Source organism: Oncorhynchus clarkii, chromosome 14 (assembly GCF_045791955.1).
Source record: "Oncorhynchus clarkii lewisi isolate Uvic-CL-2024 chromosome 14, UVic_Ocla_1.0, whole genome shotgun sequence".
Taxonomy (NCBI): domain Eukaryota; kingdom Metazoa; phylum Chordata; class Actinopteri; order Salmoniformes; family Salmonidae; genus Oncorhynchus; species Oncorhynchus clarkii.
The window spans coordinates 36,488,872-36,507,708 of record NC_092160.1 but is presented as its reverse complement, the minus strand read 5'-3'; the positions used below and the strand labels follow the sequence as shown (position 1 = coordinate 36,507,708).

The window sequence follows — 18,837 nt, the reverse complement described above, 5'->3', positions numbered from 1 at the left end:
AACGTGTAATCCTTGGAGAATAAAATCGACGAGTTACCCGGAAGATTAAACTACCAATGGGACATTAAAAACTGTAACATCTTATGCTTCACGGAGTTGTGGCTGACCGACGACAATATCAACATACAGCTGGCTGGTTATACGATGTACCGGCAGGATAGAACAGCGGCATCTGGTAAAACAAGGGGCGGCGGGCTATGTATTTTTGTAAATAACAGCTGGTGCACGATATCTAAGGAAGTCTTGAGCTATTGCTCGCCTGAGGTAGAGTATCTCATGATAAGCTGTAGACCACACTACCTACCGAGAGAGTTTTCATCTGTATTCTTCGTAGCTGTTTACATACCACCACAGTCAGAGGCTGGCACTAAGACAGCATTGAATGAACTGTATTCCGCAATAAGCAAACAAGAAAACAATCACCCAGAGGCGGCGCTCCTAGTAGCCGGGGGCTTTAATGCAGGGAAACATAAATCCGTACAGTGACCGTGTGTACATGCCCCAACCAGAAGCCATGGATTACAGGTAGCATCCGCAATGAGCTAAAGGCTAGAGCTGCCGCTTTCAAGGAGCGGAACTCTAACCCGGAAACTATTTAAGAAATCTCGCTATGCCCTCCGACAACAGGCAAAGGACTAAGATCGAATCATACTACACCGGCTCTGAAGCTCGTCACAGGTGGCAGGGCCTTGCAAACCATTACAGATTACAAAGCGAAGCACAGCCGAGAGCTGCCCAGTGACACGAGCCTACCAGACAAGTTAAACTACTTCTATGCTCGCATCGATTCAAATAACACTGAAACATGCATGAGAGCACCAGCTGTTCTGGAAAACTGTGTGTTCACTCTGTCTGCAGCCGATGTGAGTTAGACCTTTAAACAGGTCAACATTCACAGGGACGCAGGGCCAGACGGATTACCAGAATGTGTACTGCGAGCATGCGCTGACCAACTGGCAAGTGTCTTCACTGACATTTTCAACATCTCCCTGTCCGAGTCTGTAATACCAACATGTTTTAAGCAGACCACCATAGTTCCTGTGCCCAAGAACACTACGCTAACCTGCCTAAATGACTACCGACCCATAGCACTCACGTCTGTAGCCATGAAGTGCTTTGAAAGGTTGGTCATGGCTCACATCAACACCATCATCCCAGAAACCCTAGACACACTCTAATTTGCATACCGCCCAAACAGATCCACAGATTGTGCAATCTCTATTGCACTCCACAGTGCCCTTTCCCACCTGGACAAAAGGAACACCTATGTGAGAATGTTGTTCATTGACTACAGCTCAGCGTTCAACACCATAGCTCATCACTAAGCTAAGGACACTGGGACTTAACACCTCCCTCTGCAACTGGATTCTGGACTTCCTGACAGGCCTGCCCCCAGGTGGTAAGGGTAGGTAACAACACATCCGCCACGCTGATCCTCAACACAGGGGCCTCTCAGGGGTGTGTGCGTAGTCCCCTCTTGTACTCCCTGTTCACTCATGACTGCATGGCCAGGCACAACTCCAACACCATCATTAAATTTGCCGATGACACAACAGTGGTCGGCCTGATCACCGACAACATTGAGACAGCATATAGTGAGGAGGTCAGACACCTGGCCGTGTGGTGCCAGGACAACAATCTCTCCCTCAACGTGATCAAGACAAACAAGATGATTGTGGACTACAGGAAAAGGAGGACCGTGCACGCCCCCATTCTTATCGACAGGGCTGCAGTGGAGCAGGTTGAGAGCTTCAAGTTCCTTGGTGTCCACGTCACCAACAAACTAACATGGTCCAAGCAAACCAAGACAATCGTGAAGAGGGCACGACGAAACCTATTCCCCCTCAGGAGACTGAAAAGATTTGGTCATGGGTCCTCAGATCCTCAAAAGGTAAAAAAAATATATAAACCCACCCCCAACCAATATATATCACTGCAACATCGGAGAGCTCCTATATGCTCATCACTGACATCCAAACGACCTCTCATTGCTGCCAAACAAGCAACGTTTCACCCTGCTTTCTCTGAAATATACAACATAACCCCAAATAAATAGAACCTCTTCTTACAAAACACTAACAGAAGTTTGAGTCAGCAGCTTTAACCATGAGTAAATGATATCTCAATTCCCCCTCAAACGTCTTGGAAGAGAAACACCAAATCCTTCTCCCTGTCAACGGCAGTAACTCAGTTGTTTTTCATGATGGCTTATAGGCTCTCAGTTGGTGGTTGACACCCAGTCTGATGTAGACCCAAATCCCATAATGCTTGTGGAATACGCGAGCAGTAGGAGGATGTATAGCCTAATAACAAAGGAATTTCTTACAAAAACTTCAAGATACAAAGAAATCAAACAACCACTTTTACAATTAAAATGTTGTTTTGTTTCTATTCTTCAAATGTGTTGCTATTGACCTAGCCAAACAGGTAACTAACTAACTGTATGAGCGTTCTTATTATTGCAAACATTGTGCGGATCTTGATGTTCCTTAAAACCGCCATCAGCAAACTAGGGGAAGTGGTTTGCTAACACATGCACATTTTCCACTTAAATGTACATTTCCACTTTCCTGAAGTCCCCCAGGCCTCGGCAGAGTAATCATATAGGTCATATATGTATGTGGAATGCCAAATCCCACTAAGGAATTGAATGTAGTTTTCCTTACCACTGCAAATACTATATTTCTACATTTAATATGTTTTCAGCAGCACATCAAGCATATTTTATACACATATGACATATCAGCAAATGCTTGGAACACTCACACACTGCTGTAAATGTGAACGATTGAGTCAGCAAATGAAACCACTAATTCTAAAGGGCGGCAGGTAACCTAGCGATTAAGAGTGTTAGGCCAGTAACCGAAAGTTCTCTAGTTTTTGACTAAAATCTGTTGATGTGCCCTTGTGCAAGACTCTTAACCCTAATTGCTCCTGTAAGTCTCTCTGGAGAAGTGACTGCTAAATTGCTAAAGTGTATAATTTTTTTTTTTAAACGTCAGATTGATGCCTTTCGATTTAAACCAACTCACGGTTTCCTCCTCCCTTGACATATTATTCAATATTGAAAAAAAATAATCAATATCTCACCGGCTATAGCCTTCATTATCTATCAAGGCTTGGTAGACATTAAGCTGACAAGAAAACACAGTTACAACACTACTTTACTGATATAATCTACAACACATGGCGTTGTCCCAAATAGCACCCTATTCCATATATAGTGCACTACTATTGACCAGGGAATAGGGTGCTATTTGGGACTCACAGAGCGGGGTCGTAATAGAGGGGAGGGAGAGATATATTGGGGGCAATAACCATTCTCCATTAATTGCCGTAGCAATTTTCCTCCACGTGCTCTCAAACACAAAGAGACCTTTGGTTGTTCTCTCGACCAGATACCTCTGGTAGATACAGACACAAAGAGACCTTTGGTTGTTCTCTCGACCAGATACCTCTGGTAGATACAGACACAAAGAGACCTTTGGTTGTTCTCTCGACCAGATACCTCTGGTAGATACAGACACAAAGAGACCTTTGGTTGTTCTCTCGACCAGATACCTCTGGTAGATACAGACACAAAGATGCCATACTGTTAAAGAAGCTGGCTAGCCTTTAGGCCACACGGATATACTCATATTAAAGGATATCTGTAACAACAAATGAAACAGCAGACATAAACCATTAGAGATCTGACTGTTAGTATGGTGAGGGTGGTGGGGGACAGAATTATCTGCAGCTCAGGCTTGGTAGTCTCTTGTTTGACTGCTGGGATGAAGTGATATCACTGAATGAATGAATGAATGAATGAATGAATAAATGAATGAATGAATGAATGAATGAATATGACTCTCTCTGCTCAACACATTTGAATGCTAGCATGGCAGATTTACCATAAAGGAAGCAGAGACATAACATTATCTAATGGACTAGGTTACTCTATGTGGACGACTTGGCATGCCATGTGGGTCTTTGTCTGAGTAGTTTCTTTACCAACCTAATGCAGAGAGAGAGAGAGATGGGGGGAAGTAGGCTAGCTGCCGTAATCCTGATCACACTTATAGTTATAATAGGATTTATAAACCATGACCTTTAAATATTGCTTTGGAATGAGTAATCCTAGGAGACGTGCAAATATCCAATCAGGTCCTCTGTTGGCTGCTGGTAGACCATGGTGCTTGAAACGCTGCGACCGTCGGGACGGCCCTTTTCAAAATGTATACATGCATGACTGTAAATTGCTTTGGATAAAAGTGTCTGCTTAATGGATTATATTATAGATTATTATTACATAAAATATTCTAAAATGTAGCGTAGGCCAACTAGATATTCAATAGAAGAAAGGAGAAAGGGGGGGATAACTAGTCAGTTGTTCAACTGAATGTGTTCAACTGAAATGTGTCTTCCGCATTTAACCCAAACCCCTTCAATCCAGCAACCTTCTGGTTACTGGCCCAACGCTCTAACCGCTAGGCTACCTGCCACCCTAAAGACAGAGTTTTAATATAGTTGATATTTGAAAGTACCCTTTTTTCAGACTCATTTTGAACTTACTTTGTCAGATAATGGTGTGATATAGGTCCCGAAAACAGTTTAATGGTGCTGCTGTTACAGATTGGCATACTGGTAGCTATTTTGTTGAATCTATCATATTAGAGAAATGTATTTATGTTGTTGAATCTGTCATATTACAGCAATATATTTACATTGTTGTATCTATCAGATTAAGGCACAATTAATTTCTGTGTTGTAAACTATTATATTAAGGAAGTATTGCTGTGTTGTAATCTATCAGATTAAGGCATAATTGCTGTGTTGTAATCGATCAGATTAAGGCAGTATTGCTGTGTTGTAATCGATCAGATTAAGGCAGTATTGCTGTGTTGTAATCGATCAGATTAAGGCAGTATTGCTGTGTTGTAATCGATCAGATTAAGGCAGTATTGCTGTGTTGCAATCGATCAGATTAAGGCAGTATTGCTGTGTTGTAATCGATCAGATTAAGGCAGTATTGCTGTGTTGTAATCGATCAGATTAAGGCAGTATTGCTGTGTTGTAATCGATCAGATTAAGGCAGTATTGCTGTGTTGTAATCTATCAGATTAAGGCAGTATTTCTGTGTTGTAATCTATCAGATTAAGGCAGTATTTCTGTGTTGTAATCTATCAGATTATGGCAGTATTGCTGTGTTGTAATCGATCAGATCCGTAGTTATTTCTGCTTAATAAATCAAGCTCCACAGTGTTCAGTTACTGGGTGGAGGGTGTGGGAGGAGGAAGTTGCCGTATCTGTGACCCTACAGCTAGTAGACAGAGAACTGTAGAAAAACAATGCAATGGCTGAGCCCAGATTGGCACTCTATTCCCTAGATTGTGCACTGTGCATATAATAGGTGCCATTAGGGATGAACATAATCTGGAAGGAAACTGAGATTTTGCTTGCAGTGTTAGGTGCTTGACGTTCTTATGACATTCAACTGCGATGAATGTTTTAAAATCGGTTATTCCCTACCCGTGCTATTCACTACAATGCTGGACTTCAAAAAACATTTTGACACCTCCTTCAAGGGTTACGAGGAGTAACGAGTATCGCTGCTTTAGTTCTGCAGTACTTACCTCGTACTTACTGTTCCTCTGACATAGTAATTTACTGTTCCTCTGACATAGTAATTTACTGTTCCTCTGACATAGTAACTTACTGTTCCTCTGACATAGTAATTTACTGTTCCTCTGACATAGTAACTTACTGTATCTCTGACATAGTAACTTACTGTACCTCTGACATAGTAACTTACTGTTCCTCTGACATAGTAACTTACTGTACCTCTGACATAGTAACTTACTGTACCTCTGACATAGTAACTTACTGTACCTCTGACATATTGACTTACTGAACCTCTGACATAGTAACTTACTGTATCTCTGACATAGTCATTTACTGTTCCTCTGACATAGTTACTTACTGTATCTCTGACATGATAATTTACTGTTCCTCTGACATAGTAACTTACTGTACCTCTGACATATTAATTTACTGTACCTCTGACATGTTAACTTACTGTACCTCTGACATAGTAACTTACTGTTCCTCTGACATAGTAACTTACTGTATCTCTGACATAGTAACTTACTGTACCTCTGACATATTAATTTACTGTTCCTCTGACATATTCATTTACTGTACCTCTGACATGTTAACTCACTGTACCTCTGACATAGTAACTTACTGTACCTCTGACATTGTAACTTACTGTACCTCTGACATGTTAACTTACTGTACCTCTGACATAGTAACTTACTGTATCTCTGACATAGTAACTTACTGTATCTCTGACATAGTAATTTACTGTTCCTCTGACATAGTAACTTACTGTATCTCTGACATAGTAACTTACTGTATCTCTGACATAGTAATTTACTGTACTTCTGACATAGTAACTTACTGTTCCTCTGACATAGTAACTTACTGTATCTCTGACATAGTAATTTACTGTACCTCTGACATAGTAACTTACTGTACCTCTGACATATTGACTTACTGAACCTCTGACATAGTAACTTACTGTATCTCTGACATAGTAACTTACTGTACCTCTGACATAGTAATTTACTGTTCCTCTGACATAGTAACTCACTGTATCTCTGAAATAGTAACTTACTGTTCCTCTGACATAGTAACTTACTGTATCTCTGACATAGTAACTTACTGTATCTCTGACATAGTAACTTACTGTTCCTCTGACATAGTAACTTACTGTATCTCTGACATAGTAATTTACTGTTCCTCTGACATAGTAATTTGCTGTATCTCTGACATAGTAATTTACTATACCTCTGACATAGTAACTTACTGTTCCTCTGACATAGTAATTTACTGTTCCTCTGACATAGTAATTTACTGTTCCTCTGACATAGTAACTTACTGTATCTCTGACATAGTAACTTACTGTACCTCTGACATAGTAACTTACTGTACCTCTGACATAGTAACTTACCGTTCCTCTGACATAGTAATTTACTGTTCCTCTGACATAGTAATTTACTGTACCTCTGACATATTAATTTACTGTGCCTCTGACATGTTAACTTACTGTACCTCTGACATAGTAACTTACTGTACCTCTGACATATTAATTTACTGTTCCTCTGACATAGTAACTTACTGTATCTCTGACATAGTAATTTACTGTACCTCTGACATAGTAACTCACTGTACCTCTGACATAGTAACTTACTGTACCTCTGACATATTAACTTACTGTGCCTCTGACATAGTAACTTACTGTACCTCTGACATAATTACTTACTGTACCTCTGACATAGTAACTTACTGTACCTCTGACATAGTAACTTACTGTTCCTCTGATATAGTAACTTACTGTATCTCTGACATAGTAATTTACTGTTCCTCTGACATAGTAACTTACTGTATCTCTGACATAGTAATTTACTGTACCTCTGACATAGTAACTTACTGTATCTCTGACATAGTAACTTACTGTACCTCTGACATATTCATTTACTGTACCTCTGACATGTTAACTTACTGTACCTCTGACTTAGTAACTTACTGTTCCTCTGACATAGTAACTTACTGTATCTCTGACATAGTAACTTACTGTACCTCTGACATGGTAACTTACTGTACCTCTGACATATTCATTTACTGTACCTCTGACATGTTAACTTACTGTACCTCTGACATATTAACTTACTGTACCTCCAAAAGCTTTACAGCGTTCCTTTGAGCCCGTACAGAGGTGATACATCTCAGTTTTACAGTCCCAGTCCTTATTCAGTCTAGTTTCATGTTGCAATCAATGTACCAAATGGCCCCCTGTGGGCCCTGGTCAAAAGTAGTTCACTATATAGGGAATAGGGATCTATTTGGTATGAGCGCAAGACTCCCTGAGTCAGACAGGGCAATAATCTACAGATGGATTTATCATAAAGCTCCCCAATAAAGGTCTCTACAATAGGCTGTGGTCCACAGCCTCAAGTATATATAAAATATTTTCTGAAAAGTCAAAAGCCACAAGTTGTCCTGTATGTGTGGATTCTGTTTCTGTGGTGGTGTAGACTGATAACATACCCGTCATAGATGTTGACATTTCTGTACATTCTCCCATGTCACAGTGTGATCCAAAAAACTTAGAAAACTATGAATCTCCTCATAGAAACAACTTTTAGAATCGGTTAATTCTCTCTGACAGTTGCGACTGATTATTTCAGTGTAACAAACGACTTAAATGTCAGCAAGTGGATTTGCTCCCCCCCCCCCCCGTGAAGGACACCAAAGTAACTGGCCTGAATTATTTGCCACAAGTCTGAAGGATTATTTATACTCTGTAAAACAGCATGTAATCTTCCGGTCTTTGGGGAGCGGGGCTCAAAATATAGAATTAACACAATACTGTAAACTGGAAGCCAGCTCGCTTGCTTAGTCCATGTCTAAAAAAAAAAACACATTTTGTTTGGAAGGCGAGGCGGGAGTTGCCTAGATTTGTAAGCAGCCTGTCCCGTTGGAGTTAGCGCTCAGTTTCTTTATCCACCTAGGTACGCAATTTAGTTGTTACACTTTTTATTCGGCTTAGACTGGTGGAGAAAGATGGCGGTTTAGTCTATAAAATTATGTTTGCCTGCCGCACAGCAAGTTGTGTTTTGTCATATCACTATGATGACTGTGTTACTTCGATTGTGATACAAAATACCTTTCAGGTCTGCTAGGTACGCACTCATTGTACCAATGTAACGAGTATCATTGCTTTAGTTCTGCAGTACTTACCTATAAGTAGTACTTACCTCGTACTTACTGTTCCTCTGACATAGTAACTTACTGTTCCTCTGACATAGTAACTTACTGTACCTCTGACATAGTAACTTACTGTACCTCTGACATAGTAACTTACTGTACCTCTGACATAGTAACTTACTGTACCTCTGACATATTGACTTACTGAACCTCTGACATAGTGACTTACTGTACCTCTGACATAGTAACTTACTGTATCTCTGACATAGTAACTTACTGTACCTCTGACATATTGACTTACTGTACCTCTGACATAGTAACTTACTGTACCTCTGACATATTGACTTACTGTACCTCTGACATATTGACTTACTGAACCTCTGACATAGTAACTTACTGTACCTCTGACATAGTAACTTACTATACCTCTGCGATATTAACTTACTGAAAGATGCCGGTTTAGCCTATAAAATGATGTTTGCCTGCCGCACAGCAAGTTGGGTTTTGTCATATCACTATGCTGACTGTGTTACTTTGATTGTGATACAATATACCTTTTAGGTCTGCGAGGTACACTCTTTGAAAAAAGGGCTCCAAAAAGGTTCTTCGACTGTCCCCATGTACAGTAGAAACCTCTGTGTAAAGTGTAAACCCGAAAAAGGTTCTACCTGGAACCAAAAATATTATTTAAAGAGTTCTCCTATTGGGACTGTACGTCTCTCGGTTTCTGTGTGTGTGTGTGTGTGTGTGTGTGTGTGTGTGTGTTTGTGTGTGTGTGTGTGTGTGTGTGTGTGTGTGTGTGTGTGTGTGTGTGGGTGGGTGGGTGGGTGGGGGGGGAGGGGGGGGGGTTGGAATACTACCAAATGTGGATTGCATTCCACTTATCAAATAATATGTTCTATTCACAGTCCCATGTCTGGTCTCAAAAATTAGTAGCATTATATGGTCATGTAACTTCTTCCGTGTAGGGCTATAACCATGATTATTTACATATACATATATCCTCCTCCTCTTCCTCCTACCCCTCCTCCTTCTCCTCCTCCTCCTCCTCCTCCTCCTCCTCCTCCACCTCCTCCTCTTCCTCTTCCTCCTCTAGGATGAGCTCCAACGGCTCGGATGAGTTCTTCCAGGCTACAAACCATGCGGAAGAAACCTTTCGCAAGATGGAGACCTATCTTCAGCACAAGCAGCTGTGTGATGTTGTCTTGATAGCAGGAGATCATAAGATCCCGGCTCACAGGTCAGTGCCTGCTGCTCTTCTTAAATTTAATTTCACCTGCCCACTGGGTTAGAGCTCTCCTGGAAACACTTCAGGATCAATATGTCTGTGTCCCAAGTGACACCCTATTCCCTATAAAGTGCACTACTTTTGACCACGGCCCATAGGGCTTTAGTTAAAAGTAGGACACTATATAGGTAACCAATATTATTAAGATAGCCACATGTAAGAGTCCTTTCACTGACCACCATCTCAGACAACACAAGACGTTGATCAACTGTACAGTCATTAGTACTATCTAATTAATCAGAGGTGCTCTTATTTCAGAAGGGCCTGCGTCAATTAGCAATTTGAGGACCCAGAAATGACTGTTTACTGAGTGGGTGTGATTTTAAAAAAGCAACAAAAATAAACCCCACAGACTTTGATAAAACGTGTTTGCATGGCTTCAACAGGGCAATCGAAAAAACATAAATAACATAAACGTAAATATAAATCATTTACATGACAGTTAGTACAACCCGAATATATCATGCATGTACAAAAGTTGTTCTGTAGAGGACAGACCATAATATCCTCTGTATTCTTAGTAAACACATCCCAAAGAAAACTAATTTCCTTGTGCTTAGCAGCTTTTAATAATTACTCCCCATTACAGCTTTTTACATCAGCAGACTTGTGAAGCAAACCAGACGGAGACAGAAACACAATTATAACTCTTGAGTCTTTTATCTGTTGGTAGTAATTGTAAATGTTGTTTATGAGATACTTTCATTTCTATTTTTTTCATGCGCTGGTTCAACAAATTGGATGTCGTTATGCAGAACACAAGGGGAAGCTGTTAGGGGCAGTTAGAGAATCCATGAGGTGTGTCCCAACATCACTGAAACACCCAGCCAGCCAGTCAGTCAATCTACCTGTAAATCACTGAGGTGTGTCCCAACATCACTGAAACACCCAGCCAGCCAGTCAGTCATTCTACTTGTAAATCACTGAGGTGTGTCCTAACATCACTGAAACACCCAGCCAGCCAACCATTCTACTTGTAAATCAAAGTTGGATTCAGGGCTATATGTGAAAACATGGCACCATAATTGCTCAAGCTGGTAAACTGTCTGTCTGATATACCGCATGGTATACTGTCTGTCTGACATACCACCTGGAATACTGTCTGTCTGACATACCACTTGGTATACTATCTGTCTGATACACCACCTGGTATACTGTCTGTCTGATATACCACCTGGTATACTGTCTGTCTGATATATAGTGGGGCAAAAAAGCATTTAGTCAGCCACCAATTAACTTTCATCATAGGTACACTTCAACTATGACAGACAAAATGAGAAAAAAAAATCCAGAAAATCACATTGTAAGATTTTTAATTAATTTATTTGCAATTTATGGTGGAAAATAAGTATTTGGTCAAAAACAAAAGTTTATATCAATACTTTGTTATATACCCTTTGTAGGCAAAGACAGAGGTCAAATGTTTTCTGTAAGTCTTCACAAGGTTTTCACACACTGTTGCTGGTATTTTGGCCCATTCCTCTATGCAGATCTCCTCTAGAGCAGTGATGTTTTGGACTTTCAACTCCCTCCAAATATTTTATATGGGGTTGAGATCTGGAGACTGGCTAGGCCACTCCAGGACCTTGAAATGCTTCTTACGAAGCCGCTCCTTTGTTGCTCGGGCGGGGGGTTTGGGATCATTGTCATGCTGAAAGACCCAGCCACGGTTCATCTTCAATGCCCTTGCTGATGGAAGGAGGTTTTCACTCAAAAGCTCACGATACATGGCCCCATTCATTCTTTCCTTTACACGGATCAGTCGTCCTGGTCTCTTTGCAGAAAAACAGCCCCAAAGCATGATGTTTCCACCCCCATGCTTCACAGTAGGTATGGTGTTCTTTGGATGCAACTCAGCATTATTTATCCTCCAAACACGACGAGTTGAGTTTTTACCAAAAAGTTATATTTTGGTTTCATCTGACCATATGACATTTTCCCAATCTTCTTCTGGATGATCCAAATTCTCTCTAGCAAACTTCAGACGGGCCTGGACATGTCCTGGCTTAAGCAGGGGGACAGGTCTGGCACTGCAGGATTTGAGTCCCTGGCGGCGTAGTGTGTTACTGATGATAGGCTTTGTTACTTTGGTCCCAGCTCTCTGCAGGTCATTCACTAGGTCCCCCCTTGTGGTTCTGGGATTTTTGCCCACCGTTCTTGTGATCATTTTGACCCAACGGGGTGAGATCTTGCGTGGAGCCCCAGATCGAGGGAGATTATCAGTGGTCTTGAATGTCTTCCATTTCCTAATAATTGCTCCCACAGTTGATTTCTTCAAACCAAGCTGCTTACCTATTGCAGATTCAGTCTTCCCAGCCTGGTGCAGGTCTACAATTTTGTTTCTGGTGTCCTTTGACAGCTCTTTGGTCTTGGCCATAGTGGAGTTTGGAGTGTGACTGTTTGAGGTTGTGGACAGGTGTCTTTTATACTGATAACAAGTTCAAACAGGTGCCATTAATACAGGTAACGAGTGGAGGACAGAGGAGCCTCTTAAAGAATGAGTTACAGGTCTGTGAGAGCCAGAAATCTTGCTTGTTTGTAGGTGACCAAATACTTATTTTCCACCATAATTTGCAAATAAATTCATTACAATGTGATTTTCTGGATTTTTTTTCTCATTTTGTCTGTCATGGTTGAAGTGTGCCTATGATGAAAATTACAGGCCTCTCTCATCAGAGCTCCCTCTCAGCTCCCTCCTCAGTGCATTCTCTGACAACTAACTTGTTGATGTTGTCCCATACAGATTGGTCCTCAGTGCAGTATCTGACTACTTTGCTGCCATGTTCACCAGCGACGTGAGAGAGGCCAAACAGGAGGAGATCAAGATGGAGGGGGTGGATCCAGAAGCCTTGAGATCTCTGGTCCACTTTGCCTACACTGGTGAGTACTCCGCAACACTCATTTATGTATCTCAAATGACACCCTATTTCCTATGAAGTGCACTACTTTGGACCACGGCCCAAAGTGCTTGGTCAAAACAACACTCTAAATGAGGAAAATGGTGCCATTTGAACGTATCCACCCAGTAATACCCATGGAGCCGGCTGGTGTTTAAAGGGCAGCATCAAATCCCCACATCTGTCAATCTGCCATTTCTCCCCTGTCCAGGCCTGGTGATGTTTTTAGTGATTTTCTCCCCTGTGACCCAGGCCTGGTGATGTCTTTATTAATTGTATCCCCTGTGCCCCAGGCCTGGTGATGTTTTTAGTAATTTCTCCCCTGTGGCCCAGGCCTGGTGATGTTTTTAGTAACTTTCTCCCCTGCCCAGGCCTGGTGATGTTTTTAGTAATTTTCTCCCCTGTGCCTCAGGCCTGGTGATGTTTTTAGTGATTTTCTCCCCTGCCCAGGCTTGGTTATGTTTTTAGTAATTTTCTCCCCTGTGACCCAGGCCTTGTGATGTTTTTAGTTACTTTCTCCCCTGCCCAGGCCTGGTGATGTTTTTAGTAATTTTCTCCCCTCTATCCCAGGCCTGGTGATGTTTTTAGTTATTTTCTCCCCTGTCCAGGCCTGGTGATGTTTTTAGTAATTTTCTCCCCTGTGCCCCTGGCCTGGTGATGTTTTTAGTTATTTTCTCCTCTGTGCCCCAGGCCTGGTAAAGTTTTGGGAGCTCATATGAAGCTCTACTTCCATTGTTCTCTGTGACAACATATCTTGTTAATGTTGCAGGTGTCCTTGAATTGAAGGAGGAGACCATAGAGAGTCTATTGGCTGCAGCCTGCCTTCTGCAGCTCTCACAAGTCATTGAGGTCTGCTGTAACTTCCTCATGAAACAACTCCATCCATCTAACTGCCTGGGGATACGCTCCTTCGCTGACGCCCAGGGATGCATGGATCTGCTCAACGTGGCCCACAACTACACTATGGTAGGAATCTAACCAGATTTACACAGCCTAAACTCCAAAAAATTACATTCAAATATGTTTTTTTTGGGCTGTTTGCACGTGTTCCTTTGGAGGTTGCATTAGGTTTACATCACATTGTTAGGGTTGAATGCCATTGAATGCTTAGCTAAAGTACAAATATCCTTTTAAACTCTAGGATTTGATTGAAATACATTTGTGTTGTCCTTTCTTGGATCAAGGTTAGCTAATTTGTGGATCTAATAACGTTGAGACATGTCGGCTGATGTTTTGACAGGCAGGTTGGGGTTTTCCAAAAAACAGCTGTAATATTTATTTCAAACATTTTCCACGGGATCGAGAAGATCCAGCATTTATTTAATATATAATGTCCTCTGCTGTCTCCGACTGACGAAGTAAACAACTTATGGAGATAGTTGTTCTATCTACTGGGCTCTGTTTAAATAGAGCCCTGTCTAGGACAGTGAGTTTCATCTATGCACGACCACTTCCTGTTCAATCCCTCCAATAAGGAACATGGAAGAAATGGTCCAAATTGCACCTTATTTGCTATATAGTGCACTACCTTTTGACCAGAGCCAAGTGCACCATATAGGGAATAGGGTACCATTTAGTACACAGACGGAGAGTCACAGAGCTTCCTGTACAACTGTCATCTGGGTTCTGAATCAACAGCTTGTTATTTTGATAAGGATGTTATTTTTCCGCTAGTTTACGCTGTATGGATGTTCTATGTTTTGTGAAATCCTGTTCCTTTGTGAGAGGAAGTGTACTTTTCCCTCTATATAGACTCAATCATGCTGTGTCCTAAACCATGACCTGCTTTCTTTGACCAAGGCCCTGTTGTTAAAGTCTTCACGTTAGATTTCAGTAGGCTTTTGTCAGAATTAGCCTTCGTTAAAAAAACAAAAACATTTCAGATTAGTGCTAGAATTTCTGTTTCAACTAAACAAACTCAACCAAAGTATCTCATGCACATTTTTAAAAATCTTTCTTCTTGGGTAGACACTTGGGTAGTTTCTTTTCCCCACTGTTTCTTACCTCAGGTTTGTCTTCTTGTAGAATGAATGGGGTGTGTCTGAAATGGCATCCGATTCACTATATCGTACACTGCTTTTGACCAGGGCCCACAGGGTTTTGGTTGAAAGTAGTGCACTATATAGGGAATAGGGCTCTGGTTAAAAGTAGTGTACTATATAGGGAATAGGTCTCTGGTTGAAAGTAGTGTACTATATAGGGAATAGGGCTCTGGTCTAAAGTAGTGTACTATATAGGGAATAGGGCTCTGGTTGAAAGTAGTGCACTATATAGGGAATAGGGCTCTGGTCTAAAGTAGTGCACTATATAGGGAATAGGGCTCTGGTCTAAAGTAGTGCACTATATAGGGATTAGGGCTCTGGTCTATAGTAGTGCACTATATAGGGAATAGGGCTCTGGTTGAAAGTAGTGCACTATATAGGGAATAGGGCTCTGGTCTAAAGTAGTGTACTATATAGGGAATAGGGCTCTGGTTGAAAGTAGTGCACTATATAGGGAATAGGGCTCTGGTCTAAAGTAGTGCACTATATAGGGAATAGGGCTCTGGTCTAAAGTAGCGCACTATATAGGGAATAGGTCTCTGGTCTAAAGTAGCGCACTATATAGGGAATAGGGCTCTGGTCTAAAGTAGCGCACTATATAGGGAATATGGCTCTAGTGGAAAGTATTGTACTATATAGGGAATAGGGCTCTGGTTGAAAGTAGTGCACTATATAGGGATTAGGGCTCTGGTGGAAAGTATTGCACTATATAGGGAATAGGGCTCTGGTTGAAAGTAGTGCACTATATAGGGAATAGGGCTCTGGTTGAAAGTAGTGCACTATATAGGGAATATGGCTCTAGTTGAAAGTAGTGCACTATATAGGGATTAGGGCTCTGGTCTAAAGTAGCGCACTATATAGGGATTAGGGCTCTGGTTGAAAGTAGTGCACTATATAGGGAATAGGGCTCTGGTCTAAAGTAGTGCACTATATAGGGAATAGGGCTCTGGTTGAAAGTAGTGCACTATATAGGGAATAGGGCTCTGGTGGAAAGTATTGCACTATATAGGGAATAGGGCTCTGGTTGAAAGTAGTGCACTATATAGGGATTAGGGCTCTAGTACAAAGTAGTGCACTATATAGGGAATAGGGCTCTGGTTGAAAGTAGTGCACTATATAGGGAATAGGTCTCTGGTCTAAAGTAGCGCACTATATAGGGATTAGGGCTCTGGTCTAAAGTAGTGCACTATATAGGGATTAGGGCTCTGGTTGAAAGTAGTGCACTATATAGGGAATAAGGTGCCATTTTGGACTCACACTGTACATGTCTGTGAATCGAAGAGTCTGCAGTGTAGCCAGCACAATCTATGTATTAAGTTGTTGTCAGCATTCTGGCTGATGGTAATTACAAATAATGAATCTATACCAACGTCAAACAACAGCGTGTAAGTTGTAAGATCTGTCCTTCTCGATTACCAGAACAGATCACTGAAGGAGACTAATTTCATTAGGCTTGTCGCTGCTAAGATACTAAAGCCCAATCACGATAGATTCTGTGAAGCCAACTGTAATTTGTAACAGATTAATGATTAAATTAATAATGCTTACTTTTCGTAATTGTTAGGGCACTTGCATCTAAGCAAATGTTAAATGTGTCAACATTTATTATTGCTGGTGCAATAGATAACAGCTCAGGGTCTTGTTCCTAGACAACAGATTTTGTTCTAGTCCTTTATATCTCCTGCATGTTGAACAATACAAAGCAGCATAAAGGGCTTTTATATAGCATCATCTGGTACTATCCAGAGAGAGTCATTGAAGACGCTTAGTAGAGACAATAACACAAAGCCGTAGTATATATACATGTACTGTGTTTATAGCCTGGTTATAGCCTGGGATGATGACCAACAACAGGAAAATGAATCTTTATAAAGATGTATAGCGAGCTCCAGATTGAACATACTCTTTATTTGCTAAACTAGCACCAATCTGACTGTTACGGTGTATTTGACCCCATACTGACTAAGTTTCAGATTAACAGTTAAATCACTTGCTATGAAATCAGAACATTTTTATTCATTACATTTCTGGCCGTGTGTTGTCGCTATGTTCTCTACTAGCACAGAGATCTGATAACAGTTACGTGATTAATCTGTGGTAAATACGGATGACACATCCCAGTTGAATGCATTCAGTTCTACTACTGACTAGGTACACCCCCCCCACCCCTTTCCTTTCCGCTCTGTGGCTTAGAGGTCATGTTGGCCCATGTTAGCAGCATTGATGTCCACATTTTGTTGCTCATTAGGTTTAAATAAGTTCACCGTCCGATTTATCCACTGATTTCTTCCTATGTCAGTCAAATTCTGAGAATCCATCATCCGAGTAACAAACGAGGCATTCGGTCGGTATTGACTGTATATTGAGCTCCTGAGACTGACAGCTCGGGCTGTTTCTTAATCACGTTCTCCAAGAGTGTATAATTCTACTCCTGATTTCGGGTACATGGATAATTAATTTGTTGTTGTAAACAACAATCCACCTACCGACAAAACGTTTACCCTGGATCTACTTAACCGATTTATCAACCTAATGTACTTACTTACCCAATGAATGACTAACTTCTACATGCAACAAGTGATGTCTTCTTTCATTTATACATTGTCTTTTCTATCCAGGCAACACCTGAAAATTGCATGTATTTTGTATTTTGCAACCCAACGTCCAGATGAAACCAGGGTTTTGGTGACCCTCATCTGTAAGATTGGGTTGCAATATTTTTCCCTTTCCCTCTAAATCCTCCTTCCTGATTACATCCCTGTTTCAGGAGCACTTCCTAGAGGTGATTCAGAACCAGGAGTTTCTCCTGCTTCCTACGGCTGAGATCGTCAAACTCTTGGCCAGTGACGACATAAACATACCAGATGAGGAGACCGTTTTCCAGGCTCTGATGATGTGGGTGCGGTTCGACGTTCAGCATCGCCAGCAGGACCTTGGGGTGCTCCTGGCCGAAATCCGCCTGCCTCTTCTACCTCCACAGGTAGTCAGTAGGTTATCAATGACTTCATCCTAAATGGCACCCTATTCACTATATAGTGCACTACATTTGACCAGAGGACAATGGACCCTTACTGGTTACTGCTTCCTGGTTGAATGTTACTGCTTCCTGGTTGAATGTTACTGCTTCCTGGTTGAATGTTACTGCTTCCTGGTTGAATGTTACTGCTTCCGGGTTGAAATAAGTACATTGAGGTTATACAATCACACTGTTTTTTTTGTACGTGTTGTGTATTTTCATACATCTTTTTTTTATGCTGCACTTAAAATCGCCATTAAGATATAATAACGATTTACTGAACTGAACAGAAAATAACTCCCCTTTAATTCCAGCTCCTAGCTGACCTGGAGAACAACACCATGTTCTCAGATGACCTGGAATGCCAGAAGCTTCTAATGGAAGCCATGAAGTACCATCTGCTGCCAGAGCGTCGCCTCATGTTCCAGAGCCCCAGGACCAAACCCAGGAAGTCCACTGTAGGAGTACTCTACGCTGTGGGAGGCATGGACGCTACCAAGGGTTAGACCTACTCTGCATTCCCTTCTCCCTCTATATAGTGCACTAGGTCCATAGGGCTCTGGTCAAAAGAAGTGCCCTATACAGGGTTTTGCATCCCAAAGGGCACCCTACTCCCCTATATAGTGCACTACTTTTGACTAGAGCTCGATATAGGGAATAAGGTGCGCTGCATAGTCTCAGGGTGGAGACAAGAACAAAGACAGGTGAAGCAGATCAGGGTGTGACATCCACAGGTTTCGATCAATGAGTTTTGATCATTACCAAGATGGACGCCCGCTAACGTGTGACGTCACCGTCGATCTCGCCCGACCACGTCAACGTTTTTATTGTTCCAGACTTCAG

General features: G+C 41.5%; 1 protein-coding gene across 5 annotated transcripts in view; it reads left to right on the top strand.

Annotated features, from left to right (window-relative positions):
• The window catches only part of LOC139366094 (kelch-like protein 4), a 49,087-nt gene that overhangs the window by 11,318 nt on the left and 18,932 nt on the right, over nt 1-18,837 (top strand). For 2 of the 5 annotated variants that reach the window (XM_071103190.1, XM_071103188.1), the window contains exons 2-6: nt 9,848-9,991; nt 12,783-12,919; nt 13,706-13,902; nt 17,746-17,961; nt 18,309-18,495. In XM_071103190.1, the coding sequence (XP_070959291.1) occupies nt 9,849-9,991; nt 12,783-12,919; nt 13,706-13,902; nt 17,746-17,961; nt 18,309-18,495 (880 nt within the window). In that variant the 5' untranslated portion in view covers nt 9,848. Of the gene's footprint in view, nt 1-9,828; nt 9,992-12,782; nt 12,920-13,705; nt 13,903-17,745; nt 17,962-18,308; nt 18,496-18,837 lie in introns of all 5 variants that reach the window. The other 3 variants (XM_071103189.1, XM_071103191.1, XM_071103192.1) reach the window with 2 other exon arrangements.